Here is a 23118-nt window from a genome sequence, read left to right as displayed (position 1 = left end):
GACTATAAAATGTGGAAAAACTAATAAACACCTATATGGACAATGGACATATCTCAGTCTTTCTACAGCATGTCTGACAGATGTATATGGTTTTTAAGACAGAATTTAAGATTTAAGAGAAATCCCCCTTTTTTCATTCATTTTAAATGTAGTCCTACATCTATTATAAAACATTTTTTTAAGTACTATTTGATGCACTTGCATCATCTTAGCTTTATTTTATTATTTATTTATTTGCAGAAGAGTTGTTTAATACTGTTTGTTGAAAATATATAGGAGTTTAAAACCCTTGACGCTGCAAAAGCAAAATATACCATTTCCTCATTTCTCAGTACATGGAGATACTTTTATGCATTGACTCCCATAGGTACATGCTCTTGCTACTCATTACTCAGCTGTGAGCAGCCTGATTCAATAACCAATAACAAAATGTCTGGCTATAAAGCTGAAAGCCTTACTGCATGTAACATTCATTCAGACAAACTGATGACAAAAGACATTTGTTTTCGAGCTGAGTCACTAGATTCTCATCTTGGTAATAAATTTTTTTCAGGCATGACAGAAACAGAATATTTAGTGGTCTGTTTCTTCACGTAGAGTCCTGTCTGCGTTTATAATCCTCTTCTAAAAGCTATTCAGATCTGAATCGTGGACGGATTTGACTGTTCATCTCATTGAGGACCACGTCGTCATTCAGTTCCCCTGATATGATCAGACTGTCATCCATTGGTGAGCCTGTAATGTGAAATTAAAGAGTTAAAAACAGTCTTGACTTGTATAAAATGCCTTTGCACATTTCTTGCCAGAACAGACCGATGCCTTGGGACGGCACTGAGTCATCGCTGCTCACTGAGCTTCGAGGTCCACTGTGGATCCCTGAATCTGCCGTCACAATCGAAGTCTTTTTAGTGTGGTTGCTCTTTGTGGCTGTCTGACTCCACTCTACAGAAAAAAAAAACATTTGAGAGGTTGAAAGGAGACACACATAAAACATCTATTAAAGGTAATCTGCAGCTAGTTTTTAGTTTGGTCAGTAATGTGGCGATACCTGAATTTTCAGCCAATCGTAAACTGCCACAGCAGAGGTATATTCTCCACTGTTTACGGACATTTTCCTTCAGAGCGCAGTGGAAAATAAAAATTAAAAATCCTGAGAGAGAAAGAGAACAATCAAAAAAAAAGACCCTTTTTCCATCAATTGACCACGGTACTTGCATTACACTAAAAAAAACTATACTTCCAACTCTATTATGTAGACGTTTTGAATAAAAGAAAAAAACAATACCATTGTTTCTCACCCTGTAGGGAATTTAAAATGGTAAACATGTACGTGAAGGCCAAATGGACAGGTCCCCATGCGAAGAAGGCGAAGCCCCATGTAAGCCCGAGCAGGAAAGTGAGTCCCGTAACGCTACGTAGGTCATGCAAGCTGCTGCGATACTGATTATTGTGAGGGTTTCGGCGCTTGATTCGTCTCAGATGGATCATCACCACCACAAACATGGCCAGGTTCAACACAAATATGATGCAAAAGTATGCCACAACAGCCACGTAGAACGTTATGTTATTGTTCAGCCAACAACTAAAAGAGAGAAATATAGAAACATTAGGAGCGATGACATGATGAAGACTGATACCTTTAAATGATGAGCTGAATACTTACAAATCATTAGTTCCATCAGAAAATCGGCCATAGTTCTCTTTGTTTACCGCAATCACAATAATGACAACAACCAAAGGGACTCCTGCAAGAGCACATCATGAAATTAAATCAGGAATCATCTACAGCCACAAACCACATGGCTAATTTAGCAGCTGAACTCACCCCAGCCTACCAGGGAAAATTTTAGCATGTATCTGGACATGAAGTTGTTGAAGACTTTGACGATGGCCAGGTACATATGCAGAGCCTCCAGCCCCATCCAGGTGAAGGAGACCAACAGGAAGTAGTGCAGGAAGAAAGCTGTGGAAATGCACAGGCCTTCAGCATCTCGGTACAACGCCATCCACGAGTCCAACAAGAACACCAGGTTCAGCAAAAGCAGGCTGAAACACAAATGGATCAAGATCTTTGAAGGGATGTCACGTCGGATTTTGCTGAAATGAAACAGAAGAAATGGTAAATAAATGTTATTTGGGTATTACAGATGGAAGTTCATTTTTGTTTACAGTTGAGAATAGTTTTGTCGCATTTTATAAGATATATCACAGAGGTTTTTGATTAATCTCATTTTAGGGCTTATAAACACTGAGAAGGAGGATGTTACTCACTCAAATGCGAGGTAGGTGAGCAGAGTAACCGAGAGAAAGATGGCGGACACCCCACATCCGATGTAAGTGATGAAGTTAAGGATTTTGTCCTGTAAATCAGGTAATCTTTGCTGGCTAATGTCCTTTAAAGACAAAAGTTGCAAAAGATTAATGAAAGCTTTGTACTGTACAACAATCCCAGAGATGTGTAATGTATAGCTAATCCAGGGCTTAAAAATAAGGATGGCCAGTTTAAAGTATATGGTACACTACCTGTTTGTTTATTTATTTATCCCCCCCCTCCAAATTGTTATTTTAGGGTCAGTAAGAATTTTTGAAAGAAATTCAAACTTTTATTCAGCAAGAATAAATCAAAAGTGACTGTAATATTGTACATTTTTTATGTTTCAAATAAATTCTGTTCTTTTTAACCTTCTATTCAAACAATCCTTAAGCAGCACAATTGTTTTCAACATCGATAACAATACGAAATGTGTCTTGAGCACCAAATCAGCATATTATGATTTCTGAAGGATTAAATAACTCTGAAGACTGAAAATTCAGCTTTGTCATCACATGAATAAAGTACCTATATTAAAATAGAAAATAGTTATTGAATTAGTAATAATATTTCATAATATTACTGGTTTTCCTGCTGCTTTGATCAAATAAATGCAGCCTGGGTGAGCATAAGAGACTTCTTTTAAATCTCACTGATTTATAGTATATACAGTTTATGTATGTGTATTCCTGACAGTTATAAAAATGTTTAAAAAAAAATGAGTAAAGCTAAAAAAAAATTTATTTTTAAATGTTGCTGAAAAATGTAAGTGAAAATGTTGGCAGGCCAAATAAAAATCCAATGTTGAGGCCTGTGCTCATCACTCTTTGTGCTCCGTGTATTTAGATATCAAGCATCTTTCTGACTTAATAAATGTTCATTAGACATGATGTGAAACGCTAATTAGATAAAAGATGTGGACATTTCTGCAGAAAATCCCACACACTGGCATACTTACCAGTAGTACAGCAAAGCTTGTCAGGTGATTGCAGCTGCAGATGGTTTCATTCTCGGTGCTGTTCTTGACATAGCAGCCATTGCGATTCCAGCCTCCTAAACCTCCTAGAAAATCCAAAACACATAGTAATTAAAAGACATTGATTAAGACATTAGACAGATCACACATTTCATTAGGTCTAATAACAGTTTCTCAGGAGTTCCTGGAGGTGTGTAATCTCACCGTTTTGGTGAAAGTCCCAGAATACACAGGAAGCTACATAGTTCCCCTGTGGGAAAGGAGTTAAGGAAGCGATAGATCAGACAGTTTTCAGCTGGCAGTGAGATATGATGTACAGTAAACATGTTAGCACACACACCGGAGGCTGCTTATTCCTCAGAGTAAACTCAACATTCTCCCTCAGCTTTTTGATTGACAGGTTAGCCACACTAGAGCCCAGAATGTGGCTGTTCAGCATATGTTGACTCAGGTTTTTATCCTGTAGATAGATGCAAAATCAAAGAATCAACTGATGAGGCAGATTCATATCTGTAAGCTTTATTTCGGAAAATGTTATCCGGTCAGTGTGGGGTGTCTGCTGTGGTGCTTTTGCATCCTTTGAAGCTTTAATACACGGTAATGGGAAAAGACAGAATGACACGAAGGTGAATAATTATTGACAGAATTTTCAGTTTTCTGTAAACTATTGCATTTAATCTGAGGGCAATTGGTTTTCTGAAAATGTTATGTACAAACATTGTTCAGTGCTGCCACCTTAAATGTAAAACTCCAATCAACCCAGTTTTACCTGAAAAAATGTGCTTTTCTGAAAGAAAGTGAACTGGACTCTAGAAGCTATCTTCTTTTCTTCTGGAGAGAGGTTCTCTGTCAGGGACGCAGGTAGTGTTATTTTGGCCAGAGGGGAGGAACTTTCCACTGCCCTGACTTGTCTCTGAAGTCCTTTTGTGACCTGTATAACCAGAAATATAAACACCAAATTTTGAGTGTGACTTCCAAAAACATCCTAAATGTTAACGGATTGCTTTGGACTTCAGTTGTTATAACCTGTGGGTTTAAGGGATCTGCAATTGAGAATGATGTTGTCCCAAAGTTGCTCCCATCAACTTTGGTCACAGTCAAAGCGAGTGAATCAAATGCGATGTTTTCAGTCTGGTCGTGAATCACAAGTTTCAGACCCAAATTATCCACAGCTTTGATTAATCTACAAAGCACAATACATTATTTGCATAAAATTTTCAGGTTTCAGACATTGAATGCTTGTGTTGCACATGTATCTCACCGGTTAGAGGAGGCAGCCATAGTATCTGTAGAGCTGTTAAGAAAGTTGTTGATGACGGACAGCACTGTTCGGCCTAGATCCAGACTAATGTTGGGTGCGGAGATAAGATTCTCTAGCTGGCTGACCAGCTGATTGACCTGAGTTGAGTTTAAAGATGCCACATTCTGTGTTTGATTCAGAAGATTGCTAGCCACTGCATCTGGGCTTTTAGTTGTTGCCTCTGAAAAATGAACAAAAATAAATGAGCTGTTGTTGTAGATATGGCATGTAAATATACAGTGGCACCAAAACATATTTTGATAGTGAATTTCATTGCATTAGATACAAATTAACAAGCGGCATCTGCAAACTAAAGCTTGCTAAAGCTGTTCTTTAATTATTTAATGTAATTCAGTGGGATCCAATGATGTTCGGACTCCATAGATTTTCATGATATGATCAAAGAAAAAACATTGAGACATTGTTCAAAGTATAATTTTCAGTTTTCCACTGAAGGAAAAGGTTTGGAACATGTGGTCAAGTAAATTATTATTTTTGAGTAAACTATTTATTTTAAGTTTGACTTAAGTGTTTCAGTACTTTTTTCTGATGTGGATGCGTGAACCTAGAAAAGCATTTATATTTGGAATTTTGAGTCAAGAAACTAGAGTCAGTTTTGGAATGTTGAGTCGAAATATAGTCAAACCTGAAGTGGTTGCAGGTGTTGTTGGCACAGCTGGAACGGCAGGCCTTGTAGTGACTGTTGTTGTGTTGCTTTTACTAGTTGTTGGAGTTGGAGCAATAATTGGAGCTTCTGTTGTGGAAGTGGAGCTGTTCTGAGAGCTTGGATGCGTCACTGATAGAGCAGTTGTGGAATCTGTACTGCTATTTGTGATAATGCTAATAATGGTAGTACCGGTATTTGTTGGTATGTTGTTCGGAATGCTAATTGGATTTGTTGTTGTAGTTGTGTTAGTAATTATATTTTCAGTAAAGGTATTTTCTATTGTACCATTTGACTGTGTTGTGTTAAGGAGACTAACTGTTTTGACAGGCTCGGAAGTGGAGTTGGTTGGCCCACTGGTAATATTTTCTGTTGTTGGAAAGGTTGTTGTATGTATCTGTGTTGTGTTTGTGATATCAAACGGTGTTGTATTAACTGCAGGGCTTACTGTTGTGTTAAATTCTGATGTGCTATTGGAGGTCTCTGTTGTGTTGATGCTACGATTGACATCAGTCCCATTGAAATTGGTTACATTCAATGGCACATCTGTTGTTTTAAACAAGGCTGTGTTCATTGTAAAGGCTGTTGTATTTGATTGTGTTGTATTGAACAGGGGGTCTGTTATGTTGGAATAAGTTACATCAGTTGTATTAAAAGTTGTGAAGGTAAATGAATACATTGTTGTATTGAATTCTGGTGTATCTGTAGTGGTATCAGTTTCAGCATCATTGGTCTCCAGTGTAGAATTATTCAGAAGTTGTGTTGAGTAATAAGGAATGGCTGTTGTATTGAATTCAGTTGTACTGTCAAGAGGATGAGTTGTGTTTGATTCATTTACATTACTTGGTGATTCTGTAGAGTGGGCTAGGATTGTATTATTTGAGGGTGTTGCATCTTCATATAGAGTGGTTGTGTTATATTGTGTAATATGTGGGTATTGTGTTGTGGTATTTAAGACAGAAGAGCTCGCATTTAAATATGTTGTGTTTTTGTGGTTCTGAGTCATTTTAAGTGTTCCGTTAAACTCTGTCACATTAAATATTGATAAATCTGTACTATTTTCTATGAAAGTTGTTACATTGTGAGTGAATAATGTAGTGTTAAATACTTTTGTGTTGTCTTGCCCAGTAGTGTTCAAATGTGTTGTGAATGTGGTGGTGTGTTGTGTAGTGTTTAATGGGGGTGTTGTTGCATTTAGGTGTAATGTGCTTTGTGATGGTATTGTCAAGTTAAACAGTGTTGTATTTGGCGGAAAAGTTGTGGTGGTGGTGAACCCTACACCAGAGATTTGAGAACTACTTGTGTTAGATTGTGTCACATTTTCCACAGTTTTGGATGTGAAAGTTGAGTTGAGAACTGTCACTGTTGTATTGAATGGCGTGACTGTTGAATGATGTAGTGCAGTTGTGTTTAGTGGCATGGCAGTAGTAAAGCGAGGTGTGACTGTTGCATTTATTGGTCTAACTGTTGTAGTAATTGTTTCACTTATTTGTCCCGATGTATTAAGTGGTGTTGCTGTTTCCACGTCAGAAGGTGGTATAGCTGTTGTAATGAGTGGCATACCTGTTGTATTAACAGTGATTGATGTGTTGAGAGTTGTTGTACTTTTATCAAGTGTTGTGACTGTCGCAGCAATTGTGTCAAGTGATGTGGCTGTTGTACTGACTAGAGGAGTTGTTGAACTGAGTCTTGTGACAGTTAGGTTGAGTGGTGTGACTGTTGTATTGACTGGATATGTTAAATTGCGTACTGTAACTGTTGTATTGACCGGTGGGGTTGTTATATTGAGTGCTATATCTGTTGTACTGACAAATGAGTTTGTTATATTGTGTGTACCTGTTGTGCTAACTGGTGAGGTTGTTATATTAGGTGTTGCATTTGTTGCACTGACCAGTAATATAGTTATATTGTGTTGGATACCTGTTGTATGGACCAGTGAGGCTGTTACATTGAGTGTTGTATCTCTTGTACTTGTCGGTGAATTTGTTATATCAAATGTGGTTTCTGTTATTTTGACTGGGGTTGTTATATTGTGTGTTGGATCTATTGTATGGACCAGTGACGTAGTTATATTGTGTGGTGTACCTGTTGTGTTGACCGGTGAGGTTGTTATATTGAACATAATATTTATTGTACTGACCGTTGGAGTTATGTTGAATGTGGCTTCTGTTGTATTGGCTGGTGGGGTTGTTATATTGTGTGTTGTATCTGTTGCACTGACCAATGTGTTTGCTACACTGATTGTTTTATCTGTTGTATGGATCAGTGAGGTTGTTAAACTGAGTGTTGTTTCTGTTGTTTTGACTGGTGAGGTTGTTATATTGTATGGTGTACCTGTTGCGCTGACTAGTGGGGTTGTTATATTGTGTGTCATATTTGTTGTACTGACCGGTGATGTTGGTATATTGTTTGAGGTACCTGTTGTTTTGACTTGTAAGGTTGTTATATTGTTTGATGTAGCTGTTGTGCTGACAGGTGGGGTTGCTATATTGTGTGGTGTACTTGGTGTATTGATCGTTTGAGTTGCTACATTGAGTGTTGTATGCGTTGTACTGACCATTGAGGTTGTTATATTGTGTGATGTGCCTGTTGTATGGACAGGTGAGGTTGTTAAATTGAGTGTTGTTTCTGTTGTTTTGACTGGTGAGGTTGTTATATTGTTTGATATAGCTGTTGTACTGACAGGTGGGATTGTTATATTGTGTGGTGTATTTGCTGTATTGACCGGTTGAGTTGTTACATCGAGTGTTGTATGTGTTGTACTGACCATTGAGGTTGTTATATTGCCTGTTGTATTTGCTGTATCGACCAGTTGAGCTGTTACATTGAGTGTTGTATGTGTTGTACTGACAGGTGGGGTTGTTATATTGTCTGTTGTATCTGCTGTGCAGACCGGTTGAGCTGTAATATCGAGTGTTGTATGTGTTGTACTGACCGTTGAGGTTGTTATATTGTCTGTTGTATCTGCTGTGTAGACCAGTTGAGTTGTTACATCGAGTGTTGTATGTGTTGTACTGACAGGTGGGGTTGTTATATTGTCTGTTGTATCTGCTGTGTAGACCGGTTGAGTTGTTACATCGAGTGTTGTATGTGTTGTACTGACCATTGAGGTTGTTATGTTGTCTGTTGTATTTGCTGTATCGACCGGTTGAGCTGTTACATCGAGTGTTGTATGTGTTGTACTGACCATTGAGGTTGTTATGTTGTCTGTTGTATTTGCTGTATCGACCGGTTGAGCTGTTACATCGAGTGTTGTATGTGTTGTGTGTTGTATGTGTTGTACTGGCCGTTGAGGTTATATTGTCTGTTGTATCTGCTGTGTAGACCGGTTGAGTTGTTATATCGAGTGTTGTACTGACCATTGAGGTTATATTGTCTGTTGTATCTGCTGTGTAGACCGGTTGAGTTGTTACATCGAGAGTTGTATGTGTTGTACTGACCGTTGAGGTTATATTGTCTGTTGTATCTGTTGTGTAGACCGGTTGAGTTGTTATATAGAGTGTTGTATGTGTTGTACTGACCGTTGAGGTTGTTATATTGTCTGTTGGATCTGCTGTGTAGACCGGTTGAGTTGTTACATCGAGTGTTGTATGTGTTGTACTGACCGTTGAGGTTGTTATATTTTGTGATGTGCCTGTTGTATGGACTGGTGAGGTTGTTATATTGAGTGTTGTTTCTGTTATTTTGACTGGTGAGGTTGTTATATTGTATGGTGTACCTGTTGCGCTGACTGATGGGGTTCTTATATCATGTGTACTTGTACTGACCGATGATGCTGGTATATTGTTTGATGTACCTGTTGTGACAGGTGAGGTTGTTATATTGTGTGTTGTAACTGCTGTATTGACCGGCTGAGGTGTTACATCAGTTGTTTTATTTGTTGTACTGACCATTGAGGTTGTTATTTCATGTGGTATACTTGCTATATTGACTGCTGGTCCTATATTGAGTGTTGAATTGAGTGGCAGGCTTGCTGTATAATGTGACACAGTGTTTGTTCGAGTGACTGTACTGTTGATTGATGTATTGGTATTAAGTGGTGTATTAGAAGTGTTTGTGATAGATGGTGTGACTGCAGTGAGGGTTTGGTTGGTCAGTGACCACTCTGTAGTTACTGACGGAGAAGTGATGTTTGGGAATGTAGCACTGCTCTCAGAGCTTGTTCTAGGAGGGACAGCTTGAGTTGGGTAGGACTCAGAAGGTGAGACTTCACAGCTCTCATTTAAAATAACAGCAAATGTCTGACCCTGTGCACTGAGAAACAAAGAGCAAGATTGGAAAGTTTGTTTGAAAAAGGTTTTTGTTAGTCCTGAAACAACATTCTTGTCAAACAAATAATCCTAACCATTATATACTGCTAAAATGAGGAAATGATAGGTTGATAAGAATGTTGTTCAAAACCACAAATCCAGTACTAAGCCTGAAGCTGATATCTGATTGGTTGACAGGAATGCTGTTCTAGGACTAACACTAAAGCCACATTAAATGGCTATGTTCACACTGCCAACAGTTCTGATTTGCTTTTTGTTTGGACTGGTGTTTAATCATTAATCATTCAGTTTGGAATATAGTTTGAATGTTTTGTAAAAAATAAAATTCGATTTGAATTTGATATCCAGAAATTTTGATTTTCAGTGTGAATATAGCCCATGAGACATGGAAATATATTAACTGAAATGTGAATAATTGAAATTTGATACAAATGTGGAGTATGCACAGTGAAAAATATGGACTAAATACAAGATTTACCATTTCAAACTGTCTTTGATGTCATCAGTGTGGCTGGAACTGAAATTTACAGACATCCAAGTGAATGTTGAGTTCAAAGGAATGGTTTCCGAATCAGTGGGCAAATTACATATGGCTGTATAGTAGAGAGAATAAAAAATAATTGCATTTTTACTGTTTACACCACTTGGATAAGCTGTAATTGGGGAATACCAGTACATACAGTTCAACACTCACCTATTCGACTGAGAGGTCCATCAAAACTAATGTTGGTACTGTCCTTCCAAAGAACGGCAATAGCAGTACTAACAGTACACACATCCAGCTCGTTTGAGAGCTGCAGAGTTATCATACACGTGTAGAGCCTGAGGAATGACAGACAGGTTAAGCTGTCTGTAAATGCATGCAGACACACATAAACACACACGACAGTACAACTTACCTTGTTCCTTCACCAAAACATTCCAAGTGCATTCCCTGCAAAGTATCAATCACAGCCTTTTATAGCAGATACAGAAAACAAGATTTGACCCACTTATTATTTACAAGATTATTTTACTGAAGATGGAAATAAATGGATGTTTACCTGATACAACTGGGATACTTTAGTAAAAGAATTACACAGAGACCTATGAACATGAAACATGACCAACCATAAAGAAAGTGTATAATAATAATAATAATAAAGTTTCATATATATGCACAATCATTAAAAAAAAAGTTTGACCCCAATATTTTGTATTTATGTTATTTTTGACAGAAATTGCAGACATACCCTTGCATTCCGGAGTCGTTGCAGGGAGTGCTCAACTGTATAACCTATTGGATGGAACAATAGAACTAATAAGACAATAACCGTATTTTGTCATTCATTGAGGTAAAACACTATTGTAACTTGCCAATCTTTATATAGCAGTGTTTTGGTAAAAGACTTACTAAAGGCATTTTACCTGTTTGCAAGAATTGTTTCTCTAAAAACTCACCATGTCCTGAACGTAGGGGAAATTCACATCTGGGCTTCTAATATTTAGACGAACAGCATAATATGTCTCTAAAACAGAGGTAGAAGAGAGAGCTTGGAGTCTGATTGGTCCATGACACGTGCTTGTACCTACTCTTACATAGAACAATAATGTTCCTCTCACCGTTGTTGGTAGACACATGACACTCACAATGTTGTTGGTTCTCAACTAAAAAAAACAAACTTTCATTTTTGAATATGATACTGGTATTAGTCAGAAAATGAGGACCAAATAGTAAGTCCAAAGAGTAATAACACTCACCGTTGCAGGATTGATTAGCAACCAAGTCTTTAGGAACGAAGCCATTTTCCTTATAAGAACTAATGCAAGAAAGAGCGAACATTGGGAAATGAGTAATACAAACTCACATAAATATTATAAACACTAAAAATGTCAAAATTGCTTGCTGCAGGACTAATTTAAGAGTGTGGCAAGTCTTTAATCAGTAGCATATCCTACCATGTGACATTGACAAGCCCCTGGGTCTTGCAGAAATCATCATAAGTCATTGGAGCTGTGCAGTGCACTAAACCATCTCCAGGGGGCGAATTATTGTGCTCTGGGCACAAGCCTTTACCTATAAACAAAAGCCATTCAGTGAGACTTCAAAAACGAACAATTAATCATGAATCATTTTTTAAACTGCTGTCTGTGATTGTTATATGATCAAATGGGCCACTTTTATTATGCTTTTAAGGTGCCTTTTGTCATTTTGAAGCAAAGAGCCAGTCTGCATTCACTTTCACGTAAATTATGACAGAATTTTAATTTATGTGTGAACTATCCCTGAATACTGAATCTGAGTTACTTAATCAAGCCCATATTTATGTGTTTGTCTCACTCACCCACTCTTTCTACATCTCCCAGAAGCTGGATCTGGATTGATGGGTTTACAGTCCCATTTTGCACCAGCCTTCGGAGGATGCACATATTCACAGGTTGACTCAGCTGTAGCAGCACAGTGCAGTTTGTCCTTCTGTAATTATTACAGTAGCAGTGTTACTTGATGTTGAAATACAATGAAATCATACTTGTTGTGTAGCTTAGAGATTTAGGTTTGACTTACTGGATGTTCTGCTTGGCTTCACATCTAACCTCAGCAGTCTATATTAATGAAAAATACATTTTATAATGATGCAGTGTTGGACAACATCAAAGTTCAGCCCTGACCTGTTCTTTGAAAACAAGTGATACTTACCACAAAAACTATGTCAGTTTGGCATGATGTTGTATTGATACCTTTTGTTGAAACTCCAGCAGAACAGGTGCTTTTATTAAAAAGATCTGAAAACTGATTATAGAGGGGGGAAGGATCAGGAATTTGTTTAAAATTAAAAAAGAAAAGAAAAGAAAAACCCTTTATTTTATAAAATACCCTTTAGTTTCTAAAATAATTATACAACACAAAAATATTATTAAATATTATTATTAATATTACGGGACCCATTATATACAGTGCTGCTTAAAAGTTTGTGAACCCTTTTCGAATTTTCTATATTTCTGCATAAACATGACCCAAAAGATCATCAGATTTTCATGCAAATCCTGAAAGTTGACAAAGAGAACCCAATCAAACAATTAAGACAAAAATATATACTTTGTCATTTATTTTTTCTAGAAAATTATCCAATATTGCATATCTGTGCGTGGTATGTGAATCTCTAGGATTAGCAGTTAATTTGAAGGTGAAATCAGAGTCCATCTGTTCAGAGTTGTTTTCAATCAATGGGATGACTATCAGGTGTCAGTGTGTGCCCTGTTTTATTTAAAGAACAGGGATCTAATAAAGTCTGATCATGTTTGTGGAAGTGGATCACGGCATTAACAAAGGAGATCTCTGAGGACCTCAGAAAAAGAGTTGCTGTTGCTCATCAGGCTGGACAAGGTTACAAAACCATCTTTAAAGAGTTTGGACTCCACAAATCCACAGTCAGACAGATTATGTACAAATGGAGGAAATTTAAGACCACTGTTACCCTCCCCAGGAGTGGTCGACCAACAAAGATCACTCTAAAAGCAAGACGTGCAATAGTCTGCGAGGTTGCAAAGGACACCAAGGTAACTTCTAAGCAACTAAAGGCCTTTCTCACATTGGCTAATGTTAATGTTCATGTGTTTACCATCAGGAGAACACTGAACAACCATGGTGTCCATGGCAGAGTTGCAAGGAGAAAGTTTGCTAAAGATCATGTGGACAAACCAGACGACTATTGGAGAAAGGTTTAATGGACGGATGAGACCAAAATAGAAATTTTGGGTTTAAATGAGAAGTGTTATGTTTGGAGAAAGGAAAACACTGCATTCCAGCATAAGAACCTGAAACATGGTGGTGTTAGTATCATGGTTTGGGCCTGTCTGCTGCATCTGGGCCAGGATGGCTTGCCATCATTGATAGAACAATGAATTCTGAATTATACCAGAAAATTCTAAAAGAAAATGTCAAGACATCTGTCCATGAACTGAATCTCAAGAGAAAGTGGTTCTTGCAGCAAGACAACAACGCCAAGCAAGTCATTTTACCAAAGAATGGTCAAAGAAGAACAAAGTTAATGTTTTGGAATGGCTGAGTCAAAGTCCAGACCTTAATCCAATTGAAATGTTGTGGAAGGATCTGAAGCAAGCAGTTCATAGGAGGAAACCCATAACATCACAAGAGTTGAAGCAGTTCTATACTGAGGAATAGGCTAAAATTCATGCAAGTCGTTGTGTAGGACTGATCAGCAGTTGCAAGAAAAGCTTAGCAGCAGTTATAGGTGCAAAAGGGGGTCAAACCAGATACTGAAAGCAAAGATTCATATACTTTTGCCACTCACAGATGTGTAACACTGGATCATTTTTCTCAATAAATAAATGACAGAGTATATATTGTTGTCTCAGTTGTTTGATTGGGTTCTCTTTGTCTACTTTCAGGAATTGCGTGAAAATCTGATGATCTTGTGGGTCATATTTATGCAGAAATATAGAAAATTGTCAAGAATTCACAAACTTTCAAGCAGCACTATGTGTGCGTGTGTGTGTATATATATATATATATATATATATATATATTATTATTATTATTAAAAATAAAACTGCTCATACCCAAATCTGAATCTCTCCCTCTGTCATATTAGAGCCATTCACCTCCACAAGCATCCAGTAGTATGATGCTGTGACGTAAGAAGAGAGATATTATTACACATCTCCAGGAATCACCACTTTTAATCTAAATGATGTCGTCTGAGAATAAAATAGGCTTTGTCTAAAAATGTTTTCTTTCTTACATTCATTAGCACAGTACTGGGAAAAGTTACACTGTACGGCAAAGGGCTCTGAAACAAATGAAAAGACACATCAAAGCATTGAACCATTAGGATTAATTTTATAATGTATAAATTATGTAATATGTGGCAGAATGAGAGAATGAAGGTAAGGAATTTAATTTAATATCCTGTAATTATCACCGAAATAGAAGCCATCTGTCTTTTTCCAAGAAAGAAGAAAAAAGACATAATCAGAACACAGTGATAACAGCCATACCTGTGAATAATACATTGGACGTCATTGTTCGTAGAACCGCTGTCTGATTGGTTACTTGAGCCACGACAGTTGGTGCAGCAGAAGAGCTTGCTGTCGTATGATTGACTGTTGTTTCAAAAGTACCAATTGGATGGCTAATGTGATTGCTTGAAAGTGTCTGGGCAGATATTGAAGTGCTCTGTGTAGTTTGAGTGGTTATGTAAGACATAGGTGAGGCTGGAATTAATCCACTAGCATTTGACACAGTAGTTGTGTTATTAACAGCTGAACCAGTCAGAGCTTGAATAGCGGGTGTAATAGTGTTTGATGTGGTAGTTGATGTGAGGGGAATTTGTGTTGGTGCACTGAGAGTCACTGAAGGTTTAGAATTTGTTGTAGAGAGTCCTGCAGGATTTGATGTGGTTCTGGCTTGTGTGGTTGAAGCAGAGACTGTGTTTAAGACCTGATTTATATATATATATATATATATACTGTGTGTGTGTGTGTATATATATATATATATATATATATATATATATTATTATTATTATTAAAAATAAAACTGCTCATACCCAAATCTGAATCTCTCCCTCTGTCATATTAGAGCCATTCACCTCCACAAGCATCCAGTAGTATGATGCTGTGACGTAAGAAGAGAGATATTATTACACATCTCCAGGAATCACCACTTTTAATCTAAATGATGTCGTCTGAGAATAAAATAGGCTTTGTCTAAAAATGTTTTCTTTCTTACATTCATTAGCACAGTACTGGGAAAAGTTACACTGTACGGCAAAGGGCTCTGAAACAAATGAAAAGACACATCAAAGCATTGAACCATTAGGATTAATTTTATAATGTATAAATTATGTAATATGTGGCAGAATGAGAGAATGAAGGTAAGGAATTTAATTTAATATCCTGTAATTATCACCGAAATAGAAGCCATCTGTCTTTTTCCAAAAAAAGAAGAAAAAAGACATAATCAGAACGCAATGATAATAGCCGTACCTGTGAATAATGCATTGGACGTCATTGTTCGTAGAACCGCTGTCTGATTGGTTACTTGAGCCACGACAGTTGGTGCAGCAGAAGAGCTTGCTGTCGTATGATTGACTGTTGTTTCAAAAGTACCAATTGGATGGCTAATGTGATTGCTTGAAAGTGTCTGGGCAGATATTGAAGTGCTCTGTGTAGTTTGAGTGGTTATGTAAGACATAGGTGAGGCTGGAATTAATCCACTAGCATTTGACACAGTAGTTGTGTTATTAACAGCTGAACCAGTCAGAGCTTGAATAGCGGGTGTAATAGTGTTTGATGTGGTAGTTGATGTGAGGGGAATTTGTGTTGGTGCACTAAGAGTCATTGAAGGTTCAGAAGTTGTTGTGGCGAGTCCTGCAGGATTTGATGTGGTTCTGGCTTGTGAGGTTGAAGCAGAGGGTGTGTTTACAACCTGACTCGAAGATTGAAAGTTCTGTCCTGTGTGAAAGAAATTAAAAGGAATTAGTTTTGATTGCTGCACCACATAAAATGCAGTTTCACTGCATGCTAAATAAGGCTATAACTTATGCATACAAATTTAAACACTGTAATTTGGAATCTTGAAATTGATTGTTGAAGGTGGTGAGTGTAACAAATCTGAATTTTGAAGACTGTAGCAGTGGTGCATTAACAGGAATCAATTAATGCACATTTCTCTAGTTACTGTATAAAACCCATGCTAAAACCTTCTCAGAGAAGTTTCTAGATTCATCTCCTTTAAAGCATTGCTGCTAAAAATCAACTAGTCAACTATCCTGACCCATTCAACACCAGTACTACACAAAGTAAATGGCTCACTGACTGAAGTTGATTTGGAGCTCTCTACTCCAGCTTTTTTATATTCCACAGCATCTTACATCTGTTTACTGACCTTGTGTGGTGGTTTTCTGTGAACCGGTAATTATTGAAGTCAACATCAAGTAGAGTGGACCTTAGAAAGGCAGAGGGAGGAGGAGACAAAGTGTCATTCATCACTGCACCAAACAAATTCCATGTAAAAATTTTAAATGCAAATAGACACACAAAGTACAATGCTTTGTCTATATGTTGTCGTCTGTATGTCTATATGTAGAGATGGAACACTTACTAGATGTCGAGACAAACTCTCGGGTGCTGGCAGAACCTTGGGATGCTGTAAGTGTATCAAATATTACATTTTAACCTTTAAACCTTAAAATCAAAAATAGCTTGGGTTTCTCACAAACACATTTACACAATTAATTAATTACAGTGAAAGAACAGAACACAGAGTTTACAGAGGCTACAACTTTCAATTCACAGAACTCTAATCTTTCTTGATTAAGATGATATTGATATGCAGATACAGCTGATTTCTACTCAACTACATACATTTTTCACGCAACCCTGTCCAATTTAACTTCAGACAACAACCAAGCACAAGATTACCCAACACATCCGCTATTCAAAACATCTGTTTGCGTCATGCACCATGCTTTTTCAGTGCAGAATGCCGTGAGATCGAGGACAAAAGGAAGAGCTAAATTTGCAGAGGAGTGGAAATGACATTTGACGTTAAAGATAAGCACTGTCATACCTTCCTGAGAAGTATTGATTCCTGGAAACTATCCTAATCATTAAATAAATGATGCCTTCTAATTTTAAATTGTTACTAAATAATGCAGGTCATGCTCTGGAGGAGGTTTGGCTACTACATTTCTGTTTAGAGGTTGATTAGATATTTCACTTTTTTGATATTTCATTCATTTTTGTTTCTTTGTGTATGTGCTGTTAAGTTATAAAAGGGCAACAATAATCACTATTAAAGTAGTTTCTCTGACTCATGTACTATATTCCAAATCTTCTAAAGCTGTATAATACTTTGGGTGTGGAAAACATGAAATTCATTTGCTGAAAATCCTGCCATAGCTCTCAAATCTTATTTGTGTACATTCAATTCAGAACATTCAGATGTGCCGTGTTGTAATTGGTCATAAGAAAACAGCTTGGACGTTCTGCAAAATATCTTCTTTTCTGTTCCTTGGAAATAAGCAAACATGTTATAATAAACTGTCCTCTTTCTCATATGTAGCCTTTGAAAATCGCATTCTTCCTTATAGCTTATTTTGACAGTTATGTAAATAAGGGTTTTTTTAAACCATTGCTGGACTTGGAGCCTCCCTTCCTGCACATTTTGGATGAATCCCTTTTAAATCCCTTTTGAAGCCCTCTAATGTAAATGATTCCTTTTTAAAAGAAACATTTGTTTAAATGCATTATTACATACTTGACTCTACAGTATCTGCTCAATTTTAATGCTGCCACTCTTATTAAGATTGTTTTTGTGTTAGAAAATAGGCAACTTTAAATTCTGAATAGCTTATAGTTTGGGACGTAACTTCTCGAAGACAGTGACCCACCACCAGTGAAGTGAATTCACTTGCACTGCACTTACTGTATGGGGTTGTAGTTTCGTCTGCACTGCGTTTCATACGCAGATGCCCTAGACCTAAAAGATGAAATATAGAAATAGAATTGGCATGCACAAATGATAGAAAGACAAGAGTGTCGTTACTACTGCTCTTCTTGTACCCTGCATCAACATCTGATAAGATAATTTCAATCAAGACATCCAAGGTTTTCAATCCAGCCTCGGTGTCTGGATGTGTTTTGAAATGTTTCAAATATCCTGTAGGATATTTGAAATTGATTTGACTTAATTTCCTGTGGAGGAGAAAAAGCATGTCTTATATAGTGAACTCATTCAAGTCTAGAAACGACAAGCCAGATTTGATCTGACATATGGATGCATCTTTTCACTGATTTTTATTTTTTTTGTACTGTAGACATGCATAATTTTTTTATTATAATTATTTATTATAATTATTATATTATTATAATTTTGTTAAATCATTATGGGTTAATTAAAGAAAATAACAATGTCAATAAAATACAATTTTGATTTATAACAAAATTGGTTTAATTTAAATGCAGCTGAGTAGAAGGGTCAAAAAAATAAGAGTTCTTGGTGAAATCACTTGAAATGGAAAGCTGTTTCAGAGGTAGGGCAAGTTATTACTTTTAGATTAAACATTACAAAGACTTCTTTGGAATAAAGGTGCGGTGACATTTACTGTTGTTAATCTACATAATCTGGAATTTCACTTAAGGGTGAACAATTTTTCACAAAAGATGGTCAGATGATAGTTACCTTCTGATGCAGGGAACAGACAAGGCTAGTGACTCCCTTGTTGGAAAATCCATATTAAGCCAGTAACTGTGTGCTGAAACATGATAACTGGTTTCTAGCTGGTTCAAAATGGCCATTAGCCTGTCCTAGCTAGTCATTAGGTGGTCTAAATTGGTCATTAACTGGTTCAAGCTGGTAATAAGATAAGATGGTGCTTGTTCATCATTAGCTGGTTCTACCAAATCTTTAGCTGATCATAGCTAGTCTTTAGGTGATCCAAGCTGGTAATTAGGTGGCTAGTCATTAGGTAGTCCAACTTGTTCATTAGCTGATTCTAGTTATTGATTATTCAAGCTGGTCAATAGCTACAAGAACAAGGAAGTAGACCATCATGGACCAGCAACAAACTGGTTACCAGCTGGTCATACTAGCTTAAGGTGGTCAAACTGGTTTTTGGAATATGGGGACTAGTCAACCAGCTAATGACCACCTTAGAAACTAGCTACCGTGTTCCAATGTACAGCTACTAGCTAAAGCTGGATTTTCCAACAGGATCATTATTTTATCTATAAATAATACATGCATGAAAGTGAGTTTTCTTGAGAAGTTAAATCATGAAATCATGCACCATCAAAACATCATGCATCATCTTCATCATGCAAGTATATGAAGACACTACACACAAAATGTCCCAACCAATCCACATGCTGGTCTTTACAAGCAAGATATGTCTATTTGGATGATTCAGTCAGCAACATTAAAGCTTTAAATAGTTTTGAAGACTTTACAAAAAAAGTTCTGTGTATACTTTTAGTTCAGAGAGAGAAAGCGCTTCAGGCTGTTTATGGTCTGCCGAGTTGATCTGACGCTAACTTATACACAGTCATTACACAAATTATCACTGCTATTTTCAGCACGCCTCTCTTATGAACTACCGGTTAAACAGGCTTTGCTTTTGTGAATCCCTGTACTCACCACATTGCAACGTATAATCTTGGACCATAGCCTGGGCTCGTGTGACGGCCCAAAGTCGTGAGTCCCAGCCAATCACTGTCCCATCCTCACAGGCCCTGTGCTCTCCAACATCGTCCCATATGCGAAACAGGTAGAGCTCCACGGTGGCCATTTTCGCCACAGGGGAGGCTTCATTTGGTTGGCATCCCAGCAGAAGACACCCTGTAGGAGGGATTGCTCGGGCAATGGCGGTCCGCTGGTATACTTCTGAGTTACCACCTATCGTCAGGCTGAAGCTTTTACGAGGGGCGTCCCACTGTAGACATATGTGGTACCAGCGATGAATGGTCAGCTGGACAGTGAACTGGTGCCGTACACCCAATAGCCAGGCGTACAGGTTGTTTGCATCCCCCTGCAGGGCGAGTTCATAGCGGGGTGCAGGTGCTGAGACGTAGCTAAATGCTGTCCACTCGCCTGGGGAAAGCACCTGTACGTCCACACATACCGTAGTTTGAAAGAGCACAGGCATACGCCCCTGCTCCTGGAAAGTCCAGTGGTCATCACACCCTTGCAGGACAGCCTTAGCGTCAGACATAAAGAAGCCATCCACTGGGGAGAGTGAGGAAGATACAAGATTTTATTACATTTTTTAAGTAGGAGTCCTTTATATAAGCAATTTTAATGTTATCAGTATTAGTCCAACAGGCCGATATATACAAGCCAATAAATTATAGCGAAATGATCCTGCAACCTCACATTATTTCTATTATTTCTAGCATTCTTATTTTGAAATATAAATAAAATGTTTTTTTATGAGCCACTGAGATTTTTAATTTTTTAATTTGTTGTAAAAAGGAATTTTGATTCTTTATGCCTTTTTATATTTGTAAAGGTTATATTTTCCATTAATTTTTTTTGACCATAGGCATGTATAGTTTCTAATAATTTATAGCAGGTCTATATTTGTTAAATCATTATGGGATAAGAAAGATAGTTTATTACAGTAAAAAAAATAAATAAAAATAAAACACTCGCAAAATATAGAATGATAATCATATAGATAATTATTTGGTTATTGTGTTGGCTAAAATTTCCATTTCGATATATCCCAGAAAATAACAATGTCCATCAAATAAAATTTGGATTCACAACCCAATTTATTTAATTTAAATGCAGGGGAAGGGATGAAAAATAAGACGTTTTAGTGACATCACTTGAAAAGGAAAACAGCTTCAAAGGCAGGGCAAATAATTGATTTTTTTCCTTTTACTGTTTGATTAAACATTCCAAAGATTTCTTTGGAATAAAGGTGCAGTCATATTTACCATTATTCGACAATTTTGTGGGCAACATCCAGTAATTTCAATAGGAATGCATGCGATCTGGAATATTGCTTGAGGGTGAATGATTTCTCCATGCAGTGAGTTCAAGTTGGTTACATGGATTCACCTTGTTGCCCAGCAGAAAGCTGCTTGACTACAAAGGGACTTCATACAGTACATTGCTATATTATTGACAATTTAAAAATGGATCTTTTGGCCCACATAATTTTGCAGAAATTCGGCCGCCACACCTGAACATGCACTATCTGTTCACAATAAGACCCGGAAGAACATGTATTAAGAAAGTACATGGGGTCAATTTTGATTTCATGTAGACTTTAACCTATAAAGACAGTACCCTTTAGTCTTTTCAAGACAATGAAAATTATTCTGCTCTGTTACATTTTCACAAAACTTGCACACCTTCACATTAAATTTTAATTCTAATCCCCTCTGACCTGTCCAGTTTACCACTATCCCATGAGGCCTGTCAGTTTCATGAGCACACAACCAGTAAAAACAGGCTGGCCCAGATTTCGCCTGAAAGGAACAAATTGACAGCCACATGTTGACAGATATTATGTGTGTATGCTAGTCTAACATACCATGAAAAATTCTAAAGGTGCAATGTACACCTGACTATGTCTAAGTAAAACTTGTGACAAGATGCTAATTCTGAGCAGCATTTACCCGACTTTAGCCATGGGCTAGACTCCATATTTAATTATGATGGATAGATGTTCATTCTGTTCTATACATGTATGTTCTAGCTAGGTCATATCTAAGTTGTTTGTCTACTGGAAACTTTTTATTAAGACATTTTTTCAAAGTTCTTTCGTCTACATACAACTGAACGAATTGTACTTCAATCCCTAACAGCCTTGTTTTCATTTGTGTAAAATAAAATATTGTGTCTGTGCTATCTGTTCTTTAAAACTCTAATGCTACAAACTTCTGTTATCCTGACAATGATTTTTTAACCTTTTAGCATTTAGTGTTGGGGCGAAGAGTGTAACAGCTAGCGAAAAGTAGTGATGCTACTAATACATTTGTTCAGTATTTAATGTCTACTTGTAGTATACAGGTATGGCTTTTCCAATCACAATCTACTTTTTCCTGACAAGCAAACACTACATTCCGGCGTTTAATGCTACAGTTAACTGCTTAGTGATCCGAAGAAGAAAAAAGCATATGTAGTGCTGAAAACTCATTTAAAACTGATTCATTCAGTTCTTTTAAGTGACCCAATAAAGGATTCACAATCCCTGCAAAGCATGTTTTTGACATATAATTTTAAATAGTTATACAGACTTAAATAGTTATATAAATTAGCCTGCATCCTATTTTAGTTTCATTTTGTGAAAATGTATTTGTTTGAGTTTGATGTTGTCACCCTAATTAACTCTCATTTTACTAATGCCAGAAAAATATGGCTCTGAATAATGATTAGGAATGATATAAATAGCTTAATTGAGTTAGCTTCAATAGATTAGCTTGACAAGCAGCTTATAGCTTGACAATCTAGTTTTATAGTTGCTTCTCCAACTCCAACTCCAACAACTTCAACCGAAAAACAAAGTGTGAAATGTTGGACACTTGATTGCATAGCAGAAAGGGGAGGGACTTAACTGGAAACAGCAAATGTGTAATAAAAAAAATAATCGTTAAATATTCTATAACTAAAAACACTAATATTCTAAAATGAATACACTGGATTGCAGAATACACTACAAAAGTTTGAGGTTGGTTAGATTGTTTTTGAAAGAAGTCTCTTATGTTCTTCAAGGCTTCATTTATTTGATTAAAAATATAGTAAAAACAGGAATATTGTGAAATATGTTAACATTTAAAATAACAGTTTTCTATGGAATAAGTGAGATGTTTAACATTAACATCTCACAGTTCTGCGTATAAGTGTCTTTACTGTCGCTTTTGATCAATTTCGTGTGTCCTTGCTGAATAAAAGTAATAATAATTTCGTAAAACAAATACTACTTAACCAAACCTTTCAAAGGTAGTGTACATAGTGTATAGTGCAGGGGTGGCGAACGTCAGTCCTGGAGAGCCGTAGCCCTGCAGAGTTTTGCTTCAACCCTAATCAAACACACCTGAACAAGTTAATCAAGGTCTGAAGGGTTACTAGAAAGCTACAGG

General features: G+C 37.0%; 1 protein-coding gene across 1 annotated transcript; it reads right to left on the bottom strand.

The window, feature by feature from the left end:
* Window positions 1-625: 625 nt before the first annotated feature.
* Window positions 626-11931, bottom strand: LOC107663606 (adhesion G-protein coupled receptor G2-like). Its single transcript, XM_016453844.1, has 16 exons — window positions 11847-11931; window positions 11461-11578; window positions 10422-10456; window positions 4549-4768; window positions 4314-4470; window positions 4057-4218; window positions 3628-3747; window positions 3492-3537; window positions 3270-3373; window positions 2272-2393; window positions 1826-2097; window positions 1664-1745; window positions 1299-1582; window positions 1049-1150; window positions 814-942; window positions 626-735 (listed from the first exon to the last, which is right to left on the bottom strand). The coding sequence occupies exons 1-16, from the start codon at window positions 11929-11931 to the stop codon at window positions 632-634; spliced, it is 2142 nt and encodes a 713-aa protein (XP_016309330.1). The 3' UTR covers window positions 626-631.
* Window positions 11932-23118: the final 11187 nt, after the last annotated feature.

The sequence above is a fragment of the Sinocyclocheilus anshuiensis genome, unplaced genomic scaffold, assembly GCF_001515605.1.
Source record: "Sinocyclocheilus anshuiensis isolate Anshui unplaced genomic scaffold, SAMN03320099.WGS_v1.1 scaffold928, whole genome shotgun sequence".
Classification (NCBI taxonomy): Eukaryota; Metazoa; Chordata; class Actinopteri; order Cypriniformes; family Cyprinidae; genus Sinocyclocheilus; species Sinocyclocheilus anshuiensis.
Note: the sequence above shows the minus strand (reverse complement) of the source record. Positions and strands in the feature narration are given on the sequence as shown.